Source organism: Glycine soja, chromosome 20, assembly GCF_004193775.1.
Source record: "Glycine soja cultivar W05 chromosome 20, ASM419377v2, whole genome shotgun sequence".
Lineage (NCBI taxonomy): Eukaryota > Viridiplantae > Streptophyta > Magnoliopsida > Fabales > Fabaceae > Glycine > Glycine soja.
In genome coordinates, this window is record NC_041021.1 from 47523000 (window position 1) to 47547963 (window position 24964).

Consider the following 24964-nt stretch of genomic DNA (forward strand, 5'->3'; position numbering starts at 1 on the left):
GAACTCGCCTTGTCAATACGCAAATGTTCCTTCTTTTTTTTAGTTCAATTTTTTTGGTGTGAGTTGGATCGTTTGGTTGTTACGTTTTTGTTAGACGTGTTCTCAGCAATGCCTATTGATTGAATATGATCATTTTGCTTCAAGTTTTAGTATTTTACTCATGCATTTGTGTTTTTAACTTCTTTCTTTAAAATATTGATTTTTTATGGCTAGATGTTTGATATAATGTCTTAATTAAGAGCAACATCTTCTTTAAGTTTTAACAATAATAAAGTAAGAGTCAAATATTAAAGGAAAAATTGTTATTGTCTTAAAAAAGATTCATTCATAGAATCAATTGTTAATTTGCTATTAATAAAAATATTAGGACAATTTCGTCTACTCACATATTTCAATTGACGTTAGTTAACGACGTTAATCGAAGAGATATTAAAGTAATTTAAAAAAAAAGGAATATCAAGTGTAATTTGAAAAAAAAAATACAGGAGGTACAAGTGTAACAAAGATATTAAGACAATTTTATTTGCTTATATATTTCAATTGACGTTAGTTAAAGACGTTAAAAGGAGAGAGATAAAAGTAAAGTAAAAAGAAGGGATATCAATTTGAGAAAAATAAATAAAGTTCAAGTATAATTTACTCTTATTTCTATATTATTTTTCACCTGTCTAGAAATACTATGTACCCACGTATGTTTTGAATTTTCCCTCATAGTATCGGGGTTGTTAGGGTGGGTATCCATGTTACATGTTACTTTCTTATGTATATAAATATAAATATGATAGTTTTTTTCTTTTTTTATTTATGATGGCTGTAACGAGTAGGATCTCCTAGATTTCATGAAATAACAAACATGCCAGAAAAAGGGTTCAGGTCCATAATTTGTTTTGAATTTCGAGTGTTGTTATTCTCTCTGAAGAACTTCAATCATTGTTTAACAGCCATTGTCATACAACTTTATCCAAATGGACGTTTAAATTCCAGAACCAAACCATGGTGATGTGGTGGTCATTATCACTCTTCATTCATTGGTAAACAATCATAATTTACTAACATAACACACAAAAATTGAGCCAATGTGTAGGAAACAAAATTCATAATCGCTCAGATGATTTCTCCGGCATGCACTCATACCAGCTACAACATAAATCTAATGAAAGTACCGATATATAGTCAGAGACCTGAGTCACCTATCTTTCCAAATCAGATGCACCGACTGCCTCATTTCAATTCTTTCTATCCACCAGTACAATTATAAGAAAAACTCATCACAACTACAAAGAAAAATTATAGTGTCAATGCAAACAAGAAAGGAATCATGATCAAGCATCTTTACTTGCATTGCTGAAAATCATAACCAAGTCACAATGACAGGTTTAGTAGAGAGAGGTTTGGGCATAATGGGTAGTTTACACTTTACAATTGATTTTTGACAAAACGCAGTAATGTTGCTTGATCTATGGAACCAACCTCAACAAGTGAAACAAGGCTTTAGTGATCGTTATTATCATCAATATTTAACTGAAATTTTCCACAAAAAACTCTAGCACAGCATAGGATTGAAATAATAATGTAGTCCATATTATATTTCACAAATAACTCTAAAATGAAATGTTCACATTCCAGTGAAATCACAACTAAAACATTCCACTCAACATTAATCTTGAAGCAAAATACTTCATTAAGAAGTAAGAACTCACTGTTACACAAATCAAAGCTAAGAAGAAAAAACAAAATGATCATATTAAAACTACAAAAATAATTCTATTTCACATGTAACTTGTGAGAAATACAAGCCTCTAATCATGGGAGACATGATCAGAGTCAAAATGGATTCATTTGACATCATAAAAATATCTAAACAATGGAATGGGAACATAATTCCATTTTACTCCATCCCATTTCACTACTCACCATCAGATGTCCAAAGACTCCAAACATAATAAATAAACCATATAACATGATATGATGATTGGGTTTCCATCTATTTTGGTTGCCCCAACTAGCTTGAATTTAAATCAACGCTGGTCCTAAACATTCCTTGGCCACAATATGGCATTGTAGAGACTGATTTTTCAAGAACCTTGTGCTTATGAGTTAAGAATACATTTTTTTTTTTTGTATCTTGAGGCAGCACCTTATATGTTAACCATCTGCAGAAGGCTCGTGCAGTTTAGGTAGCAGCGGGTCCAATTAAATATTGATTAAAAAGGGGGCTATATGGCTTGTGGACTGGTGGTGTTCCTAGAAACAGTGGTTTGTCAACTGTTTTCCTGCAAACCCAGATCCTGCTTTCACTCTGCCGTAGCTTTGGGGTATCTTTGGTATTACCATGGCTAAGAAGATGAAATTTCCCAAATTTATTATTGAAAAAGATTCTAAGGCTGCTCAGCATCTAGTGGTTAAAAAGAGTGAAAGGACTCACCATTGCTACGAGATTATGTAGGATATCCGTATGCTTGCTAATGGTTTTGAAGCCATCCAATAATCACCACATAAATCAGAGGATATAGACTTGCTCATCAAGTCAATTCCTAGAGTTGAGACTCCATCAGTTCACTGAGGTGCCTTCATTTCTACTTTGGTTTTTTCATATATAAAAAATGCATTAGGTACCCCAAGCTCGTTACAAATTGACCATCAGCTGGATAATAACATTATAGCCTCTTTAACAAAACAAAATATCAGTTCATTGTAGCTTACAAGAATTATTAGAGAATAATGCACATTTGAAGAAAAATAAACGCCCTTACCATGTTTGAAGGACACCCAATCATACAAAAATATGTACAAATAAGACTAGCAATCCATAACTTAGAAAAGAACAAGACTAATGCACCTGATCCAAATTCTAAAGATTTTATCACAGCTCTTATAGAAAAGTCATACCATTTACTTTGTATGTATGAGCAAAATTGCACCTGAGACAACATTAGTTGCTTAAACACAATTCTTTAGCTGATCTCCTGCCCCTTGGAAGAAAACATAAGAAAGAGCAAAATCAGCAATGAAGATGCCCACAAGAGAAATAACAACAGCTGAGGTTGTTGATTCCCCAACACCTTTAGCACCTCCTAAAGTTGTAACTCCCCACGCACAACTCACAATAGATATGATAGCACCAAAAACCTGTGACTTGATCATTGCACTAATAATATCCCATGATCTGAGAGCTCGCTGAGCGGAATCCATGATAATGTTGATGCTCAACCCATAAACACCATCAGCAAGAAGGGCACTAGATGCCATCCCTAATGTAAAACACAACAGGGTCAAAAGGGGCAAAGCAATACAAGTGGCTAACACTCTTGGCGTCACCAGATAATCAACAGGGTCTGAACCAAGAACTCTTAATGTATCAGTTTGCTCAGAAACCTGCATAGTTCCTAACTCAGCTGCAAAAGCACTTCCAATGCGCCCTGCAACCACAATTGCTGTGACCACAGGACTTAGCTCCCTTGAGAAAGCCAGAGCTAAAACCCCACCTACTGATCTATTTAATCCCAACCTGGTGAACTCTCTTACAAATTGAATGGTGAAGGCCATGCCCACAAAAGCCGAAGTTAAAAGACACACTCCAACTGATTTAGGACCAACTCTCTCCAGTTGCTGAAGAGTGTTCCTCCAATGAATCTTTCCCTTTAGAGTCTTGACAACCACCTGCCCTGCCAGGATTAAAACTGATAACCCCCTCCACAAGTACCTTGGAGGTGACCAGTTGCTGAGAAATGTCGGTGACATGCCATTTGGAGCATGGTTTGTGTTCATTTCATCATCTACTGAAAAAGCAGATGGATGGTTGTCACCTGTGTTATGAAGCACATACAACCTGTTTGGTTTTATGGGGCTGGGAGAAATATAAACACGAGGTCTCCCATTGAATCCACATTTCCGACCCAGTTGAGAGGGATATGGTGCACGGAATTTCACAGAACCCTTACTCTTCCCATTTGTACTGATGTTTCTGCAATACAATTTTGTTCTATTTCACATTCAATAAACATAAATTTAAGAAAACAGACATAATATTATAAAAACGAGGGGGAAAGGGTAAGCATAAACCTGCAAGAGAAACAGAATAGAGGATGACTATACGATGTCGTTTGCATGGTGAGATCCTTGACTAACAGACTCTATTTCAATTTGGGGTCATCCAATCTATAAGAGAGTAATATATTGAACGAAGCATAACATTATCAAACAAGGTATTATTCATACTCATAGTTGGCACTAAATAGTTTTCACTTTTCACAAAGGAAGCTTCCGTTTTTTGTGAAAATTAACTAAATATATGCAATGTACATAAAGAAATTTCTCTATAAAGAAATTCTAGAGAAGACTCTGATGTAGAAGAGTCAAATAATCTTACATTCTTATGTACATAAATCAAATTCGCTTACCTAGAATGATTCCTTGTGCTCCCCTATAGTAAAAACTGGTTAGAGTCCTGAACCTTTCCTGCCCAGCTGCAACAGATGTGATGCTATTTTAAGTAATATAACACAAACAAAATTGAAAATAAATAAATAAATAATAAGCTGCAAATAAATGAGTTCAACAATGTAATTCACCTCAATTTTGGTTCTCGTAATTGTTGTGTTGAGTTCTCAACTTTTATTTCCACCCAACATTGCCAAGTCTGATTCCAAGAGTTAGAGCTGCAACCAAAATTATTTTCATAAATGCACTAGCAAACTAAAAATAACCAATGATTGCGTCACTGAGCAACACCACTTATGATCTAGACGAGCTAATACAAACTCTTAGCACTTGTACTTGATTAGCAGTCTACTTTTGAACAATTCAGAGTAAAATTGTTGTTTTTTAGAGTAATAGAAAGGAATCAAGTTCACTTTTTTCACATCATAATAACTATCTGACTCATCCACATAAAATTACAAGGATTCACAAGCTAAACCCTAACATTGATTAACCACTCTGAGTATGGATCCGCAATTTAGAAATGAACTTGGCTTTTCCGCATGAAATTAATAAATTAACAACAAAAAAACATCCAATTAACTAAAATCAGAACTATATGAAGGTGAATTCTATTGATTCGAGAAGATTTATAAATGTCTGGGTAATTTACTCTAAAAGATTTGTACAATGACATTAGCTCAGGCATTTTATCAAACAGGTAGTAGGCAAATACGCAAGTTAGATAAATCACAAGAGCTGCCAAAACCCGGCCAACAAAAGTTATCAACTACGACTCAACGTGATATAGGAAGATTCAATCATCGATACAAACTAGAATATGATTGCAAATTGGAACCAACAAAGGGAATGAACTACACAAACCATTAACTAACTAAACATTAAGTTGTGAATAGCTTCAGGTTAAGAATCAAAATGAGAGAAAGGATTACGCGTGCGTGAGCTAAGAAGAACAATCACCCGAAAAGGTTATCGTCGGGAAGGAAATGCGGACACCACTGACGGAAGTGTTTGAGATAAAAAATGAGAAACCACTAACGCCCCCAACCAACAAAACGCACAGTTTAGACTGTTCAGCTATGGGTTTCGGTTTGGTTGGGAGACATGGATCGGGTCGGGTCAGATTATTGGGGATTATTCAACAGATTTCGAAGGAAAAAAAAAAATCTGTTTAAAGATAACCATCATGATAAAAACAAAGTTTTTTTCTTGAAAAAAATGTTTTTCAATAATTTATATAGTGTAATAGCCTATGCTATTTTCTCAACAGTAGTTTTCCCTTCAAACACGTTATTCCTAAATTATTTCAAAATTTTGTCATTTTTTTTCCTTTCAGCTTTACACATCTTTTTTTTGCAATATATATTATGTAAAAAATTAATTAGCAGTCTGCTTTTGAACAAATCGAGTAAAATTGTTGTTATTTTAGATATAATAGAAAGAAATCAAGTTATTTTTTTTCACATAATAATAAAAAGAGCAAACCATAATAATTTATGTGTTTAAAACTTATTACACTCACACTTCCTTCTTATTTTCATCTCACACTAAACTTCCCTAACCTTTTGACATCTATTACCCTGTGATTTCCTAACCCTCAGTCACTCTTAGAAACCCTACTTTTGGTGTGTTTGATAGAAAGAAAAAAAAATATTAGAAAAAATTAATTTTTCTATTTTTGACAAAAAAAATTAACATTAGTAGCAAGGGTATTTTTGACATCTTATTTAAAATTTAACATCTTAGTGATGATTTTGGGGAGACAAAAAAGAAATATATTATAAGGAAAGGGATGTGAGTGTAACCAGTGGCAAAGGGAATCAATATAATTTGTTCTAATAATAATAGCCAGCTAACTCATTCACAGAAAAATACAAGGATTCACATGCTAAATCCTAACATTGAACAACCAGTCTGAGTATGGATCCGCGATTGAGAAATGAATTCGGCTTTAATTTCCGCATGAAATTAATAAATTAACAATAATAAAAAAATTACCCAATAAACTAAAATTAGAACTATGTGAAGGCGAATTTTATTTTTTATTAATTCGAGAAGGAAACAGAGGGAGACACAAACACTAAAATTAGAACTAAAATGATGATGTATCCTCTTGTCTTCTCCTATAGGATTTCTCTACATATGAAAATTTGATTGTGCATATTTAAATACACGAAACTTGTGGGAGATGATATTTTTAGTCCTCCAACTTTTCTCAATTTTTGATTGTACGTATAAAATTCTTAACCAAAATGTGTAAAAAAAATCTCATTTAATCCCATAAATTGGTTTGGATGACCATAAAAAAAGAAAAAGAAGAAGAAGGAAAGCTCTTATGATAGGGATGGTCATGTGAAGGGTAAATGATAATTATATATGCACACAGGAATGGTTAACACTCAGCATATCCTCATTGTTCCAATATTGTACTAATTTGTGTTTTGCTGTGAAAGGACGGTAGGTATACGGATTCAAATTCGTCGATCAACCTATTAAGCTGACGAATATTGCGGGTAACAAGTTTTTCGAACATACTCCATTAATGGACATGGCAGCGGACTTTATCTACAAACTCATGAATTATCTGTTATCCAATGTAAAAATATTATTAATTTGTTATGTTAAAATTTTGTTAATTTATTGGGTTTATGAAACATTTGATCTATAATATTTAATGGGTATCTCTTATACCATTTTTGGTTATATATGATATTTTTTGCTTAATAAAATGATTTTTATCTTTAATTTATGTTGTTGTTAACGTTATATTTAAAATATTGACATATTTTAGTTTTAAAAATAAAATCATTTTTTCTTTTTTTAATTTTATTCATTTTTTATTTTTTAATAAATATTTTTTCCAAATTACTATTTGGACCCATGAACCAGTCTCTTTATTCACGAGCTCTTACAGTTAGCTATGAATCTTAAAAAATATAACTTTATTTTGTAAATTAAACTTATGGGGTTCATCTACAATGCTTGAGAATTGGTGCAGTCCATATAACCACCATAGCCGTTTGTGAAAATACAGCCGAAACATGCATAGTAAACAGGCAATCGTGACTTGAAGGATATTGCAGCTAGCTACATTACGTAACCTTTCCAGATTGAAATTTTAGCTTGATTAAGACAACATATTTTATATTATATATCAGCTTTGCTGATTAGTTAAATTCTTCTTGCACGAACAATTACGCACGAGATAGACACTGTTTTATTGAATAACATAAGTTAAAATTTGAAAAGTAAGCCTGATGTATGACGGAAAACATAGTGGATCATTGATACATAGAAGGATTTGTTGAATTTTGTCTAGTAATATTTAGAATTTCTTTCCCTCTGTATATATTGTGGCGAGCGATTACAAGAGTTAAGTATTTGATTCGTTTCTCATTTAAAATAATAATAATAATAATTATTGCATAAATTTCATTAAAAATAAATTATAAGATATAAGGAAAAATGAAAATTAATTTAGTCATCATGCACATACAAGCATGAATCACATTATTCATTGAACTAAAAAAAGATATTTAAGATGACACATGTTGCAAATCAGACACATATCAAATCACTTGGGATTTCCTTATCGATTAGCTAGGACGACACATGTTGTTAATCAGGCAAGTGATGAAATCTTATTTTATATAATATAGTAAATAAGTTAATTAAATTTTTAACTAATTTCATTAAATATTTTCATCAATTCTAGTCAGCTAACTTAATATTTAATTTTCAACTTGTAATTTCTAGTTTTAATTAACTTATGAGTTAATTTTGCAAATAACTCCCTTAATTAATATCCTTACAAATAACAAAAATAAACAATAAGATAAGTGAAAATGAGAATTAAATTAATCATCAATGCACTTACATGCATGAATCACATTATTCATTGAATTAGAAAGAAAGAAAAAAGGTTCAGATCAAAACAACATTAGCTAGAAGCAATAACAACAAACTATGGAAGCGAAAGTAGCTAGGATGATGTAGGGTTGCGAATCAGTCACATATGAAACCATTTGGAACTTTCTTGTCGCAAGTGTTGATAAGCTTGGTAAAGGAAATGGGAATATCAAGGTTGATGCCCATAATGTTTGCTTTCAGGGCAGTGCAAACACACAATGCAACTTCAAAGTCATAAAGGCCTTCGATCGCAGAGCAACAATGTGTCTTTAAAGGTAAACCCATCGAAAAGTTCATCCATCCATTAAGAATACCTGAGCACACACCTAGTTTGAGAACGTCACGAGGACATCCCGTTGTTGCATTCAACGAAGGAGTAGAAGTAACTGTAATAGAAGTAGTAGTAATACTCGTGTTTGTTACGGGTGGACACTTGTCACATCCAGAGACAAGTGCAAAGAACATAACAACATTAAGTGCCACAATAACACACATTTTGGGAGCCATCTCAATATATTGATCACCCTCACTAGCAGTTAAATAAAAGCATGCAATACTAGTTAAGTACTAGAAGAGTGTGTTTGTGAAGAATGTAAAAAGATTACTTATATAGTGTTAATGAACCTAAAATTAAAATGGATCTTGGCACACAGATCTTGAGACTTGGTCTATTTTTTCTGAATCCATGGTGAGTATGATTGATGGAATTAATCAAGAGAATTACTCAAAGTCTATTTATAGCATTTGCACGTGGAATAGTAGATCTCAATGCAAATGATGAGAAATTAACTAGTGAGAGCTAACATTGTGCCTTGTCATAAGGTATTTGTTTGCATTGGGTGAAAAGTTCAACTCCCCTTAGTTCTTACATGGTTGCATGTGCTTGCTAATATAAAGATGTCACCATGGTTTGGAATATTATGAAAAATTAAACCGTTTAAAATAAGGATGGTCCCGAGATCAAATGTCGGGTTCATGAGTTAGTTATGCATAAAAAAATGTGTTGGCATCTTATTATGTTCGTTCTAAAATGATTATTTTTAATTAAAATAAAAATTAATAACTTTAAAATTATTTTTACCCCTCGAAATGAAATGAGAATATTATTTGAATATTTTATTTATTATTAGTAGTATTTTTTAACATGAGAGTTTTTATTATTGAAGAGAAATTTACTATTATGAAAAAGAGCATTGTTATTTATTTGTTATCTTTACAAAATATTTTTTTTTGTCTTTTGAACTTGACAGAAATAACTCTTACTCGTATATATTTCCGGGTGCAATAGAAAATAATCAAACATAATTTTTTTAGAAAGTATTTGCGTATTGATATTTTTTTATCATTTTAATCCTTCTAATTTATTTTAAGAGTTTTGATGACAATCAAATCAAGAGTGCATCCAAAGTGATTATCATTAACCAACAAGTGGTTGGTTTAAGTGGTATTAAACTCAATTTTCTTAAATAAGATCTTAGATTTAAATTTTATGAATGAAAAAACATAGTTAGGAGAGGAGAGCCCCACTATAATTAGGTTTCTTGACAAAAATTAGTCATCGACAAAATCAATAAATACTAGCATAATAAAAAAAAGTGATTATCATTTACTTTTAAATAACTTTCACAAGAACCAAATTAGAAGTGCACCCAAAATTACTATTGCAAAAGCTTCTTATTATATATTTTTATGTGTTTTTTCTTCTTTTAGATTTTAAAATGCTTTTGTGATAATCAAATTAGATGTACATCCGACTTGATTACCGTTAAACCCTTTTTTGTGATTTTCACAATAATCATGCATCCAAAAGTGATTATCTCTAAAACTTTATATCTTTTATAGTTACTGAATTGAAAGTTCATCTAAAGTACTCAACACTAAAGCTTCATTATTATTATTATTATTATTATAAGAAAAAAATAGAAATACTGCAATAGCAAGCACCATAACATACACCACTAAGTAAAAACGAAAGGTAAACAGAAAAAAACTCATGTGGTGTGAGATGCGCGAAGATGGCTTAGGTGATGGACTTGGAATGACTTGTGGGTCTGCAACTAATATCCATTTAATTATGTCTCTGATCCACTTTAATTAATTGTGTAGGATCTCTTAAATCCCAGTTTAATCCGTACTTTGTTAGATTGTAGTCATTAAAATCGGAAGGGAAGAAGTGATATGTACTTGTTTCTTATGAGAAAGTAAACATAGTAGACTAGAGTACTTCTCCAATGGCCAATCATGATATAACAAGAAGTGCTTAAATGTTTTAATTAACTTATGAGTTAATTTTGCAAATAACTACCTTAATTAACCTCCTTACAAATAACAAAAATAAATAATAAGATAAGGAAAAATGAGAATTAAATTAATCATCAATGCACGTACATGCATGAATCACATCATTCATCGAATTAGGAAAAAAAAAAGGTACGGATCAAAACAACATTAGCTAGAAGCAATAACAACAAATGATGGAAGTGAAAGTAACAAGGATGACGCAGTGTTGCGAATCAGCCACATATGAAACCATTTGGAACTTTCTTATCGCAAGTGTTGATAAGCTTGGTAAAGGAAATGGGAATATCGAGGTTGATACCCATAATGTTTGCTTTCAGGGCAGTGCAAAGGCACACTGCAACTTCTAAGCCATAAAGGTCTGCGATTGCGGAGCAACATTGTGTCTCTGGGGGTAGACCTGTCGTAAAATTCATCCACCCATTTAGAATACTTGAGCACACACCTAGTTTGAGCACGTTACGAGGACACCCCACATCGGACGAGAGAGTAGTTGTAGCAGTAATAACTACAGTAGTATCGACACTCGTGTTTGTCACGGCTGAGCACTTATCACATCCAGATACAACTGCAAAGAACACAACAACATTAAGTGCCACAAAAACACACATATTCGAAGCCATCTCAATATATTGATCACTCTCACTAGCAATTAAATAGAAGTGATATTAGTTAAGTACTAAAAGAGAGTGTTTATGAAGGATGTAGAAAAGTGACTTTTCTAGTGCTAATGAGTCTAAAAATAGATTGTGTCTTAACCCAGATCGTGAGACTCTATATTTCTTAATTTCCTTATTCCATGGTGAGTTTGATTGACGAAATTAATCTAGAGAATTACTCAAAGGCTATTTATAACATTTGCACGTGGAATAGTGGGTCACATTGTGCCTTGTCATAAGATATGTTTTGTTTGTATAAGTCTAGGTCCTTCCACTAACATTGGCTACCACTAAGTTATTTTTTTGTTTGTTAGCATGTATAAAAGTTGGACGGGGATTATGATTTACTCCCACTAAAGGCAAACAGTACGTGTATGATGATCACGTTGTGGATCAATCTGATAAATTTGACCCGAATACAAAAAATAAAAAAATATGATTGAATCAATTTAGCCAGTAATACAAGGTAGAAAATGTTAAACACAATCCAAAATTAGGTCATATGGTAAGTTTGCATGTTTTGGAACTGATTGGGGGGCAATTCGACTCGACCTCATTGTTCTAAAAAACATCTTATTCTATGAATTTTATATTATTTTTTATGAATGTAATATAAAAAATTTATATATATGCAACCTAAAATTTTCTCTCTAACTATGTTTAACTTTTTAAAAATCATTTTTAAGGTTTTAAATTTATACTATTTAATCTAATTATATATATATATATATATATAATCTAAAATTTTCTCTCTAACCGAAAAAAAATACAACTCATCACAAACTCAATTTCCTAAGATTTCGAGTACCTAAGAGCAAAGACAACAATTTTAGCAAAAGCAAAAAAATAAAGGACTTCATAAATAAAGCCAGAGGATTGACATTACTATCATTAGACCATTATTTACTTGCCAAACCAAGTGCCAATGTGTCCATTATCTTTTTTTTTTAAGTGTGCTTATCATTTTAAGACAACAATATATGTACCTCATTATTTACTTACGTTTAAAACATTTTAAATGTTTTAATGTCATATGTGATGAATATTCTTCTTTTAATTCGATCTATTTCATATTTAAAAATCAATAAAAATTCAAATTCTAAATCATTTGATTGAAAAATACAAGTTATTATCACTTGTGTCTTTCATTATTTTTAATAATATAGTAAAAAAAAATAGAACCCCAAGTACCTGAAAAAAGACATGTTCACACGCCTATTTAAATTAATTTATTTTATATGAAAAATAATGAAAAAACTTTAAACATAAATATTTATTTTAAAATCTAGTTTCAAGCATTATATTAATTACTTTTGAATGTTATTTTTGTCTATTTTGTATTTGCTTATTGCTATTTGACAGTATTGTTCGGAGACACGTTAGAAATTACTAATCAATAATCAAGAGTGATTCGTGGGAATGATTTTAGTACCATTAAATTCATAAAAACAGTTCTTACCCTAAAAGGACTAGGCCGAGCTAACTTGGATTATCCATAAAAGCATTTGGTTACAACTGTATTGTCATTGCAGATAACAATTTAACACGAATCCTAACAATTGAATCCAATCTAAATTATCAACCTTTTCCGAGCAAGATCCAGACATAATGAAACACAATTTATCATAGCAATACACAAGTTACCTAACAATCATATGTACTGAGTAAATAATGTCATAATCTGTTTGTTAAAGGATCAAATTGAGTAAATAAATCTTTCTTTAACTAAAAGAGAAAAGGTAGTCCGTAATGAAAGTAAATTTTTTTACACAATTATCTAATCACAGTCCATCATATATGATAAATTGATTAACTTTTAAAATAATTATCTTAAAATAATTTAAATATTGATTTATTATTAAATGATCGTGTAAAATTATTTTACACTATCAAATACATAGACATTAAACTCTAACTAAAATGATAAATTTCTCTATTTAAAAAAAAAAAAAGACACTACGGATCTTCACGTAAAGGATATGATATGACAATTTCTCTTCTCTGTATAACAAAGAAAAACGTTGAAAGTTTAATACAATTGACCATGATAAAATTTGTAAGGAAAAAAAAATAACAAACATGAAACAAAGAAGAAGAAAAACTCCACAATTTTTTTTACAGAAATTTAATTTGATACGGACAATTCTAAGAAATGTGTATATGAACAATAACAAATAAATCTGCACCTGCTCGTACCCTGTCCAAGGCACTAGCTATTCTTAGTATACTAAACATATTCGAGGGGAACCTCTCTAGAGCACACTATTAGTAGACACTTAACGGCAACATAGCCTCTTCAAATATTATACTGCTTGCATATTCAGTGGCTGGAATCCATAGCCTTTGATTCATCTGCAGTTATGATGATATCCATTTAGGCCTAAAACCAAATGCATGAGATACCCACTGTTATGATATGCCAAGTTTTGCTATGTTATATAAATTAAGATTTATAATTTATAATACAATCCAAAGCAAGCTTCCTAAACAAACTGTCGAGAACCAACTTTGCTTAAAAACTTAGGTAGAAGTCCAAGAATGGTTCTATATTTTCCAACATATATCTTCTCATTTAAGAGGCCATAAGGCTTTACAGTGTAACAATTCCAAGAACCACTTTTTATCTCACAAAGAAATTTAATTTAACCATGAAAAATGAAGGTCATAAGGGTTGAACACTTGCGACCAAGTCAAGCACCAAATATTATTTCAAAGGTCTACTTTCTTCAAAATCTTAAAGAGAGGTATGCAGTCATACCTTCGCAAGTTGAGGGTATTAGTATTACCTTAGTCACAGATTCATGAATTTTATATTCATAACAAAAATGTTGACAGGAAAATTTTTATAATTATAATAGTGTTTCACAATTAGCCCAAGATTTTACAAGAAAGTGAGTCTGTTTCAATGTATAGACTATAGAGAATGAACTCAGGTAAGGTGCTGGATTACTACATAGAAATTTATACCAAAAACCTCGAAACAAAAGATGAATATTTGAGAAAAATCGTCTAAAATGTAATTATAAGAGACATCAACATCCAGCTTCTTGTGTAAACTAAACCAAATTGATTAAATGAATATATAGATGTACTGAACCTACCTTAACCTCAGAAAGGGGCCTCAAGTGATTCTTCCCAGACATCTCCACTGGCATTTGACATATCTTCACCATCTTCTTCCATGGAAAGCCTAATATACTCTCTATGTGCAAAACGATCCCACTCTGTCAAATTTGGATCCTCACGTTCCTAAACAAAATACCCTTGTTGTAATCAGAATTTACTAACATTACTAAGCCTTAATTGTTAGTGATATAGGATCTTAATCTTATTTTTACCTGACGTATGAGAAATGGATCACGAGTCTCGAAAGTAATAAACTTGTTGAGATTGAAAAGAATATTGAAAACATTTCCAGAAAGTTTACTGCCTTTAACATCTCGTAATGTGATATATCCCTCATTCTGCAAACGTAGGACAGTTACCACTTGCTATACTGCAGAGGAATGAAACAAAAACAAGTAAAAGAATCAAGACGCAAGAACAAGAACAAAGAAAAACCTCTGGTCCAATCATATCCACAATCTGACACAATATATCTTCAAACAGCACAGGCTCTTGGGCCATGCACTCCATCCGATGCAACTGCTCCTCATAAAAGAACTGCATTTCATTAGGTGTCAGCACTCCATTTCCATCCAAATCAATGCATTTGAACCTACAAGATTTTTTTTTGAAAATGTTGAGTTTCTATTAAATGCAGCAAATCAAATTCTGAATTTGCTACCAAAATACTGAATTTACAATCTATAAATATATTGAACCCTCCAAAAACTTTGACTAAGCAGTAAGTTCCAATAATCTTAGAACAAAACTCTAAGTTAAATTAGGCATGGACAACTTGCTCAAATGAGATGTTGATTAAATTAAAGAACATCACCAAATGTGTAAATTGCTACAAATGATGACGTGCTTATTATGCATCAAGAAATGCTGGCAACATAATCTACTATTAGTTGAAATTTATTAGGACTTATGAAACTATGTGTGCGGCTAATAAATCAGGGAATGAAAATCTGTTAGGAACCACCAGCAGGCTTCAACAAAGAAACCATTACAGGTCTACAACTGAAGGCCCGAGAAACTGAGCCCATATTTCCAAACCGGAAATAATAGAGGGAAATTAGTTAGAGAGCGAGGAGTGGTCCGATATATGTAGAGAGGAGAGAGTATAGGGTCATGCGTATGAAATTAATGGTTTTGGGAGTCAAGGAGATATTCTCAGGCTTGAGAGATCTTGTTAAGCTCTTGTTTCTTCCTCATTACTTCCGTGCAGAGATAGAGTTTATGTTTTACTCAAAAGAGTTTCTATCAGTTGATGCTTTCATTGACAGCCAATTGACATAGAATAAGTGTATTTGAATAATAGAAAATAATTAGCATTTTTTTGTGATCCAAGCTGTCATATATCAGTCAAGACATATTATTTTCTATTGCTGCTAAAAGGATTTTCAGTATTTAAGAAGGATTGGAAGTATACCAGTATTCGAGACTAGGTTCGGATGACTTATCTTCCTCGGCAAGTATAAAATAAACAAAATCTTCATAGTTCATCTTCCCTTCAATTTTACTGGTAAATTTCCTTGGAACCTGGCACAGTTTAAGCATACATAAGAAAGTACGTCAATACGGAACTGTTTTGAAGTCATTATTCGGGGAGGGGGGGGGGGGGATTTGAAATGATTGATTTGCAAAACAAATTCCACATTTGGGATACTTTAAAAATGAATAGAACTCATTCCGTTTAAGTAATTTACTTTATTACCCTAGAATATACAGAGTGGGACTAAACTAGTAAGGGCAAAATTATCAATTTAAATAATTAAAGCTAAAATCAAAACCAACCAAATTTCAGTGGATTTTTAAATACACATAACTTAAATAAAAAAAAGGATTTTAAAAATCTAATCGATTTATGACTTTCCAAATAAAGAAATTTATTTATAAATCAAATCAATTCATAATGTTGTTTCAAACACACTAACACTAACAATTTTCAGTATGAGGCTTGCTATAGCCATACACAGTAGAGCAGGGCTGAACAAGGCACATTGTCAAAGATGTAAAATACCAACAGACCTGGGAAAAAATTCTATCAACAATCCGATAGGTAAGAGAATGGTTCCCATATTTAATAAGGTTCTCTCTATCAATGAAAAAGTCATGATCTGTGTCGAGCTCCCAAAATTTGCAGTAAATGACATAAAAATGCTCATATGAGAAGTACCTGAAATTCCGTAAGATAATTAATGAAGCAAATAAAAAGACAAGAAAATTTCAATTCTACAGAGAGAACTAAATTGAAAATGAAAGTCAATCATGAATTTGCAACAACTTTGGGATCAAAATACTCAAGACTGAACGTCAACCAAGCACAACAAGAAGAATAAAGGTTGGCCCACATATTAGAGCTGGGTTAGAGTAGTTACTGTTCTGTTATCCAGTTCAAATAATAGCTATTGAGTCAGCTCAGTTAGATGGTTAGATTTCTGTGTTATATATATATATATATATATATATATATATATATATATTCAGATCTAGCTGACAGAGAAAAACAATAACAATCAGATTCAGAACTCGGGGAATCCCCATTTTCTCCCAGCTTTCTTTTCTGACCTTGAATTCTATCAAGCTAGGTTCTTGATTTCTCTATGGTGTTTTGCTTGTCAACGAGGTTTTAAGAATGCTTTGAACCCTATAATTAAGGAACATAATTTGGGTGATGGATTCTTGGAGAGATCGATTGCTAATTAGGATGATTAAACATTCCTGTATTATTCAGCCAGCAGTTCATATATATAGAAGCATAAGCCAAACACAATTGGTTCTATTAGGATGACCAAATATTCACGTGTTATTCCTCCAGCAGTTGGTATAAATTGAGATTTGAGGCATAAGCTTGTTCTTCAACCCGAAATGTTTCTATATTTTCTCTCTCTAACTCTTCCAAACTTCTCTTTTTATCTAATTGAAAGTAAAAAGAAGAAATGAAAACAGAAAACATTTTCTTAAAAGTAAACAGACCCTTAAATTTAATTTGTTCAAGTTTTTAGCTAGCCTTTCACAATACAAGGGTAGGAAAACAACAATTCATTGAATTCAATAATGGCACGGAGCAAGATCATCACTTTCTCAAGGCAAGGGCATTATTCTATACTGTATAGGAGTTCATGCAAACAAACTACAGAAGGAAATTTCCAGGACAAAAAGGGCATGCTTTCGATAGAAAATCTAGTGCTTTTCAGCTAAAAAGCCTTTACCTCAGTACTTTGTTAATATCCTCTTCCTCATCTACATGTAGTATTGCATCAATTAGGTTCCCACGTTTCAATTCCCTCAGTGTAAGTCGGCCATTTCCTGATCTATTCATGTAGTAAAATATTCTGTGTATGACAGTCTCAGCTGTTTAAGAACAAAACACTTAGCAGTGAGAAATAAGCTGATAACTTTTTTATAACAAATGTAGAAAAGGGATAAATACAAGAATATGTTATAAAATATAAATTCTTAAGTTGAACCTCAGTAAGACAAAAACTCCAGAGACATTACATGTCTAATATGGAAACTCAATTGTGCTAATTATATTACAACGACAACCAACTCAGACTAAAAGACTCTAAAGTTGAAATCCCAAATATAAACCCTAATCCCATATGCTCCCACTAGGCAGGTGAGAGACTAATTTCCCAGGGTACAGTCAAGTTTCAAAGCAAGGAGACCAACAGATGATGGCACATTATAACTTTATATAAATATCATACCCTCATAATGACTTAAGTAGTGGACATAGTAACCAAAATTTAAAAAAAAAAATCAGACCTAAAAGAGACATCATATATCTGTAAATAATTTTTTTTGTTTATACATAAAGTATCATTGAACTGCATTATTAATGTGTTAAAAATAAGATGAGTTTTATGTCATATTAGTGAGCCACAGGCCAGACTTATACTGATATAATCCTGCACCCATAGTTTATGTTTGAATATATATGCAGACAAGGGGAGCCTAATCTTTCAAATTAATCAGTAATACAATATACTACTCTAGTTCATTTTCTATCCATCTTTTCCGTGCACTCCCTTTCCAGATGTTAGCTAAAGCTGGTTTCTCCAAGGAACCCAAGCCACCATCAGCTGCAGCGAAAAAAAAAAAAAAAATGGCAATCTCTTTAAAGAGGCCAAATTCCCTCTCCTTCAACGGTACAAGGTGGATAATGGCCTGATTTAAAACAGAAAAGTTACAAACATCGTACACATTAGGACAAAATGGTGTTTTAGGTTTAGTCCAGGATTTGTTTATTTTCTGTTCTGTTTTTCAAGATGTTGGACAAAATTCAGATTGGCTAGTAGTGAATTGCTATTTGATGTTGGGTTGTTGATTTCTTGATGTGAGGATGCTGCTTTGTTCTTGATGTGAATTTTAGTGCTCTGGAATGATGTATTGGTATTTTTACTGAGATTTCCAATTCCAAATGAGGATAAAGAATGCACCCCATCATGGCTATTTTACAGATAGAATGTCAGACAGCCTGCATTCTATCATGACCACTCCAAAAAAAAAAAGAGTGGGAAAAAAAGAAAAAACTAAAGGAAATCATATCTTGATTGGAAAGTCGCATTCCCAGACGTTCACTAATAAATTAGCTCCAAAACAACGTACTAATAACAGACATTCCAACCTTGCCTATCAGAATTAAATGCACTCCAAAAAAATTAGGTGACACTAGTGACCAGGATATCTACTGATTTACCTAAAACAAATTTTAAGAAATAAAGACACTCAATACACAACTCTTTATTTAATTAATATGACCATACCATATCTTTCCTGAAATTCAGGCGTGGTTTGCAAAAACTCCAATCCAGGATGAGTAGACAATAGTTCCCTCAGGACAGGTTTGAAATCATCCTACAACCAAAATAGAAAATTTGAATATCTATTTTAAAAGCTCTTTGTAAATTCATGTTGAGAGAGGAAAAATAGCAAAAACACTTAGGACAGGAGGACACGTATATGACGTATGGCAGCTTATAAAACAAAGCAAACCTGTACAAGGTATGTTCGATATGGTTGCTTCAGTATGGTATAGATTTGTGTGGGTAAATCCATAGCTAACATATTGCCCCGAATCCAATAGTCTATAAATTGATCCCTACAATATATATGTTAAGAAATAGAGACATTAGTTCAATAGGCAGTAATGCCAATACCAAATGTACTCAAACAGCTACATGGTAAATTTTGATATCTAATCAGTTGACATTTCATTTCTCTAGGAAAGCCAGACATGGTACATGAAGATAAAAGACATTTTACACAAACAATAAGAATCATAGTAAAAATCATAGTGCAGAAGTGAGGGTGATATCCATCCCAGCTACATGTTGAAATTTGAAAATAATAATGATAATCATCTCAAAACAAACAAAAAAATAACTAAAAATGTAAAACCTTGAACAAGTATCAAAAGATCTTATAAGCATTCAACTTTATGCCCAAATGATATCTAGTAAGCAAGCAATTTTGCTCTTTAATATACTTATGCATAATGAACTAGTCAGGGGTAAGAAATTAAAAACACTGACCAAGCAACTATCAAATGACTCATAGAAGCACAATAAACTTCAGTCTCAAGAACAAATTAACAACTGCATTTTACACTCCTCCAGCCAAGGTAGTCAAACTCAAGATACTCAGGAAGGGAAAACAGAATCCTAAGTCATGGAATCATGACACAAAGCATAAAATTCATACATGTGCATAAAATAGCATAAATAAGAGAAAAATACCTTTATAACAAACATAAAATACTTAATTAAGCCTAAATTTATAATCATAAGCATAAGAAAGTCAATAAATAAAGTCATACAAAACTCATAACTCAGTCATAAGTCACAAACAAAACAACTTAAGCTGTAAGTGCCTACTGCAGTACTGTCTACTCCTAGTACAAAACACCAAGCACTTAAATACTCCACCAAGCATCCCATACTACTAGATGTGGGACTTAGACACCCCATCATTCCCAAGTTCCTAATCCTATACAGACCCAACCCCTCAAGGAGTATAACTCATTCATCGAGAAAGTAAACAACTTTCAAAAACTCATTCTGTCTACAAACATCTGGCAGCTCTATTTTTCAAAAACTCAAATCTATAATATGTAAAAAAAAAAAAGTAATATATATGATAGATTTAGAGTTAAAACTTCAAAATGCTTCATCTGATGCAATAAGAAATTTGGTACCTTGTTATGGATCCAGTAAAATTGACATCAATCTTTTTGAAAAGAGCAGTGGAGAAAAATGAGGGAAGTTTGCAGAGCTCTTTTGTAACAGACTTAAATTCTGCAAATCAGAATACAGATTAACAACAAAATTTGAAAAAAGAACTGGACTTTCTGCATATAAAACTATCATAAATGAGAATATAGAACTAATTAAGTCATAAATACAATGTTCTCAGTGGGAATTGTTCACCATGTAATTGTAGACCATCCAAATGACCATAAAATCTACTATCAATTTGATAAATGAAATGCTCTTTCATTTCACTTGGAGGTGGACGGCCATTTTTGAAGTAGAACTGCAAGCATAAAAGTAAAGCTAATACTGTAAAACAAGGAATTAATTCTTTGTACATTTAACCAAAAAAAAAGTATAGAGAAAAAAATAAAGAATCAGTTAAGACAATAAAAAAATACCTGCGGAATGACCTCCCTCTCCCTTACAGGTTCACTGGCTAATTTTAGTGGAGATCCTAATGAAGGACTATTTCTCTGTTTTGTGGTACGTGGGGAACCAGATGAGCTGCGTGGTGAAAGTGGTGGTGTACTCCCAGCAGGAAACAAGGAAGGTAGAGAGTTGATTGACAGAGCATTTGTATTTGTTGAGTTCTCAAGTGCACTCAAACGAGCTCCTGCCTTTGCATCAGCAAGCAATGACTTAACCTGTTTTCATAATGCATCAATGAAAAAATTAACCAGATACGGATGAAAGGAACATACAAAAAAATACACCAAGAAGAATTTTAAAAAATAAGGGTGATGTTTTGGAGATGACAATTCAAAAACTGAATAGAATATCTCAAGTACTATTACTGCAAAACATAGGAACTCTATAGTCTATATAGCCTCGCTATTAAGTTTACACTATTAATGAGAAGTTTATTCCTTTTTTATGGTTATTTAAGTTTCATGATAACCATTTAATGTATCTAAAATAAAATGTCCTATTAATACTTAATCCAGGCCTTGTGTGAATCATGCAAGAGTTCAACCACTTCCACCACAATGCATAAGAATATTTAACAAAGGAAGTAAGGAGCAGGGAAAACAAAAGGAATATTAATCCCAGTCATCAAAGACTGGAAAATAACAGAATTGTTTGTTTTATTAAATAAGCATGAAGGACAAATTCCCCTTAATACTTAATCCAGGCCAGGCCAGGCTAATCATTGATTTTCAGATAGCACAGAAGACCCATCAAAACAGAATCGGATTAAAACAGAGAAGAGCTCTGGACGCAGCAGAATCAGGCAGTAGTTTTGGAGGAGGGTTGTGAGAGGTTGAAAATGAATACAAGCAGTTGTTTTTCTCGGTTCTCTTGGTGTTAGGGTTTGTGAGCATTGGGTTTACGGGCTTAGGTTTGTAGAAAACCTGACATGTCAAGCAGATAAAAAACTCTACAAATCTGCCAAGTTTACGATCTGTGGGCCAATTCTACAGATTTTCAGTACTAAGGTCATGTCATGAACTCGCCCAGGAACCGCAGAAGCATAAAATCGTATGTTTCTACGACTCAGCATGCGATTTTAACTACCATGAGCATAAGAGCTGTATAATTCCTAAACTAGAACCCCTCTATCAGATGGTGATTAAAATGACCACGAGATAACAGTTGTTTGTCTACTTCAGAACTGTTATTCAAGACATTGGAGACTACCTTTTTTATGGTTGGGTCATTGAAATCTTAAAGTTCCATCAAGGCACTGAGCAGGAGATGGAAAGGTTCATTTATTGCGTTTAAATTATAAAAGCATAACTGGATAGTACCGTTTCAACTTTCAACATCATAGAATCAAAAATCTCTGCCAAATGGCAATGAGCTCAAGGTTAGTATTGTACTCGACATCGCTACTTCATAAGAAAGAAAAGGAGTGCTCAAGCAACAAGTTATTCACAAGAGCATCCACAAAAGAGAAGTGAATACAAATGATCTTTTAATTACAATCATGAAGCTCAAGGGATTCACTGTCTCCAGCAAGATAGAAACACACTTAATTATTATTCAAAGGCTTATTTTACTATTTACAGAAGTTTTCTATTTAAACAGTTGTTTTAGATTATTGATTATTAATATCTCCAGTCACATTTTAGTTCAATTCTGCAAACTGAAACCCCCATGAAACAAGAAAAACACTCTCAATTTGGGGGTTAAACACTTTACACATCTCTCTCTCTCTCTCTGCACCAAGCCCACACTAGTAAAGTGAATAGCCAAAATCATTCATAGAAAAGCATAAGTGGTTCAGTTCAAATGAACTACGAATGTAGTGTGTACCAGGCGACAAGTATCTGGAAGCGAAAGCCACTGTGTGAATAGCTCCTCAACAACGTAAGGACTCGATTTCAGTGCAAAAGGAGACACCTCCGGAAGCAGCAACAAATCTGGGTCCAAAGACACCAACTTCTCAGTTTCCTCCACATCCATCACAACAACACAATTCCACCTCTCATGCACTCAACAACCCTAATTCAATCACAAATTCCACAACCCCCACCAAAAACCCTAAACCCCACTTTTTCAACAATCACTCCGATTCCTCCCCCTACCCTTCTTCTACCACTTGGGTCAGCAAAACCCAGTAACCAAGTCAGCAACTTTCAGCCATAAACAATCATCGGTACCGGAGAACAACAACACATAGGGTCCTGTTGCGTCTCTTCATCCAAACATGTGTAGAAACGAACACGCCCCAGAATTGAGAATTCCAGGGAACTTGAATACAGAAGACGAAAAAATGGTTTTGGTGAGAATCAGAGAAGAAAAAAAAATATGAAAAGGAGGAGAAAATTGGAGTGTGAAATAGAGGGAAAATGGAGAATCAGGAGGGGGGGAAAGAGAAGAAAACCCTTGTTTGGTTTCGAGGTTTGAAAAAAGGAGTGAGGAAGAGAAGAACGAAAACAAAAAACAAAACGGTAGTGAAGTGATGAATGAGAAATCAAAAGAAAGAAAAGAGGTAAAATTATGAAACAGTAGAGATAGAGAGAGAGTTGTATTTATCTGTTGTGTCCGTGGGCTGTGCTGTGCTTTGAGCAGAGAGAGAGAGCTGTATTTATCTTTTACACTGGAAGAATATTTTTGAATTTTTTCGGGTGGGAAAAATAGAGAAAACTATTTTTTTTCAGTTTTAGTTTGAGGGTTTTGTCTGATGATATGAGAAAACGATTTCATAGGATGGTGTATTGTTAACATAAAATAAATACATATGTATATTTTCGTTTTGAATTTTAAAAATAAATTCATTATAACAATTTATTCATAACTAGAGATATTCGTGGTATAATTTGATGTAATTTTTTCATAAAAAGATTATTCGAACCAAAAATAAAAATAATATATGATTTGGTTTGAATTTATTATCAAATTCAACAGTTTGATTTGCATCAATTTTTATGATTTTTACTAATATTATTTATTAAAATTTATATATTTTTTCATCTTTTTAAACATCAACCAAACTTATTAGTATACTAAACATTTTAAATAAAACTTTATCAAAATTTAATTCATTTTAAATTAAATATATTTTAAAAAAGTCACACGAAAAGGAATATTATATATATATATATATATATATATATATATATATATATAATGTATAATATGAAGTAGTATATAAGGGTTGTGATTTGATTTTATATTTTTATAATCTTATATATTATCTTTTAAAATATAATATATAAGATTATAAAAAATATAATAAATTAAAAAAATAAAATTTGAATTTTAAATTATTTTTATATCAAACTTATATTAATATTACATTTTATACCAAATATTAAAATGTGAGAGTGCGTTTTTTATTTCAAGGATCATGATTAGTTAATAGTAAATTTTAAAATATAAAAAAAGTTAAATAGTGAATTAAAAAATAAATGGAATAATTTAATGAAATAGGTAAAATAGGGAGAAATATTTTTCAATTAAGTTTTTTTTTTGTTTCTAAGTAAATTATATTTGTATTATCTAAATAAAAGTCCTCTCGTTTGATTAAGAAATATAGATTATTATCTATGACTAATGTTCCATTTTTATTGACTCGTGAGAGGAGAAAATTATGCATAAAATCTAATGCCTTGTATTTCTTTATTAACTACTATATTTTTCATATATTAATCAAACCATTAAAAAACACCATACTTTTCTTTGTTGGTGTTTTCTTTCTTCTTACTGCTAACTTTTTGGGGTTTCAGACAAAGATCTTTTCTAATAATTCTTTATAGTAGTTTATACTTCGAAGTCCTACCTACTTTTCTTTCGATTCCAACACTTGGTTCAAACTTTCATGCAGTCAACCAAGTAGCAATG

The 24964-nt window shown here is 32.1% G+C and overlaps 4 protein-coding genes across 8 annotated transcripts; all 4 read right to left on the reverse strand.

Moving 5' to 3' along the window:
• Positions 1 to 2623: 2623 nt before the first annotated feature.
• On the reverse strand, positions 2624 to 5552 carry LOC114403528 (protein TRIGALACTOSYLDIACYLGLYCEROL 1, chloroplastic-like). 4 transcript variants are annotated; one of them, XM_028366543.1, is made up of 5 exons: positions 5401 to 5552; positions 4572 to 4658; positions 4401 to 4466; positions 4063 to 4158; positions 2624 to 3982 (listed from the first exon to the last, which is right to left on the reverse strand). In XM_028366543.1, the coding sequence occupies exons 4-5, from the start codon at positions 4107 to 4109 to the stop codon at positions 2941 to 2943; spliced, it is 1089 nt and encodes a 362-aa protein (XP_028222344.1). In that variant the 5' UTR covers positions 4110 to 4158; positions 4401 to 4466; positions 4572 to 4658; positions 5401 to 5552; the 3' UTR covers positions 2624 to 2940. The 4 variants fall into 4 exon arrangements, with proteins under 4 accessions (XP_028222344.1, XP_028222343.1, XP_028222347.1 ...); XM_028366542.1 differs by having other exon boundaries at positions 5373 to 5503; XM_028366546.1 differs by having other exon boundaries at positions 2624 to 3964; positions 5373 to 5502.
• Positions 5553 to 8445: 2893 nt separating this feature from the next.
• Positions 8446 to 8856, reverse strand: LOC114402183 (14 kDa proline-rich protein DC2.15-like). The gene has a single exon (XM_028364685.1). It carries the CDS (start codon positions 8854 to 8856, stop codon positions 8446 to 8448), a length of 411 nt encoding a protein of 136 aa, XP_028220486.1.
• Positions 8857 to 10862: 2006 nt separating this feature from the next.
• LOC114402184 (14 kDa proline-rich protein DC2.15-like) lies at positions 10863 to 11270 on the reverse strand. The gene has a single exon (XM_028364687.1). It carries the CDS (start codon positions 11268 to 11270, stop codon positions 10863 to 10865), a length of 408 nt encoding a protein of 135 aa, XP_028220488.1.
• A 2001-nt stretch (positions 11271 to 13271) lies between these two features.
• Positions 13272 to 23684, reverse strand: LOC114403349 (serine/threonine protein phosphatase 2A regulatory subunit B''beta-like). 2 transcript variants are annotated; one of them, XM_028366263.1, is made up of 13 exons: positions 22934 to 23684; positions 21076 to 21321; positions 20852 to 20957; positions 20620 to 20719; positions 19419 to 19524; positions 19190 to 19280; positions 17630 to 17771; positions 16446 to 16593; positions 15847 to 15956; positions 14868 to 15024; positions 14645 to 14770; positions 14408 to 14555; positions 13272 to 13658 (listed from the first exon to the last, which is right to left on the reverse strand). In XM_028366263.1, the coding sequence occupies exons 1-12, from the start codon at positions 23081 to 23083 to the stop codon at positions 14415 to 14417; spliced, it is 1623 nt and encodes a 540-aa protein (XP_028222064.1). In that variant the 5' UTR covers positions 23084 to 23684; the 3' UTR covers positions 13272 to 13658; positions 14408 to 14414. The 2 variants fall into 2 exon arrangements, with proteins under 2 accessions (XP_028222064.1, XP_028222063.1); XM_028366262.1 differs by having other exon boundaries at positions 13277 to 13686.
• Positions 23685 to 24964: the final 1280 nt, after the last annotated feature.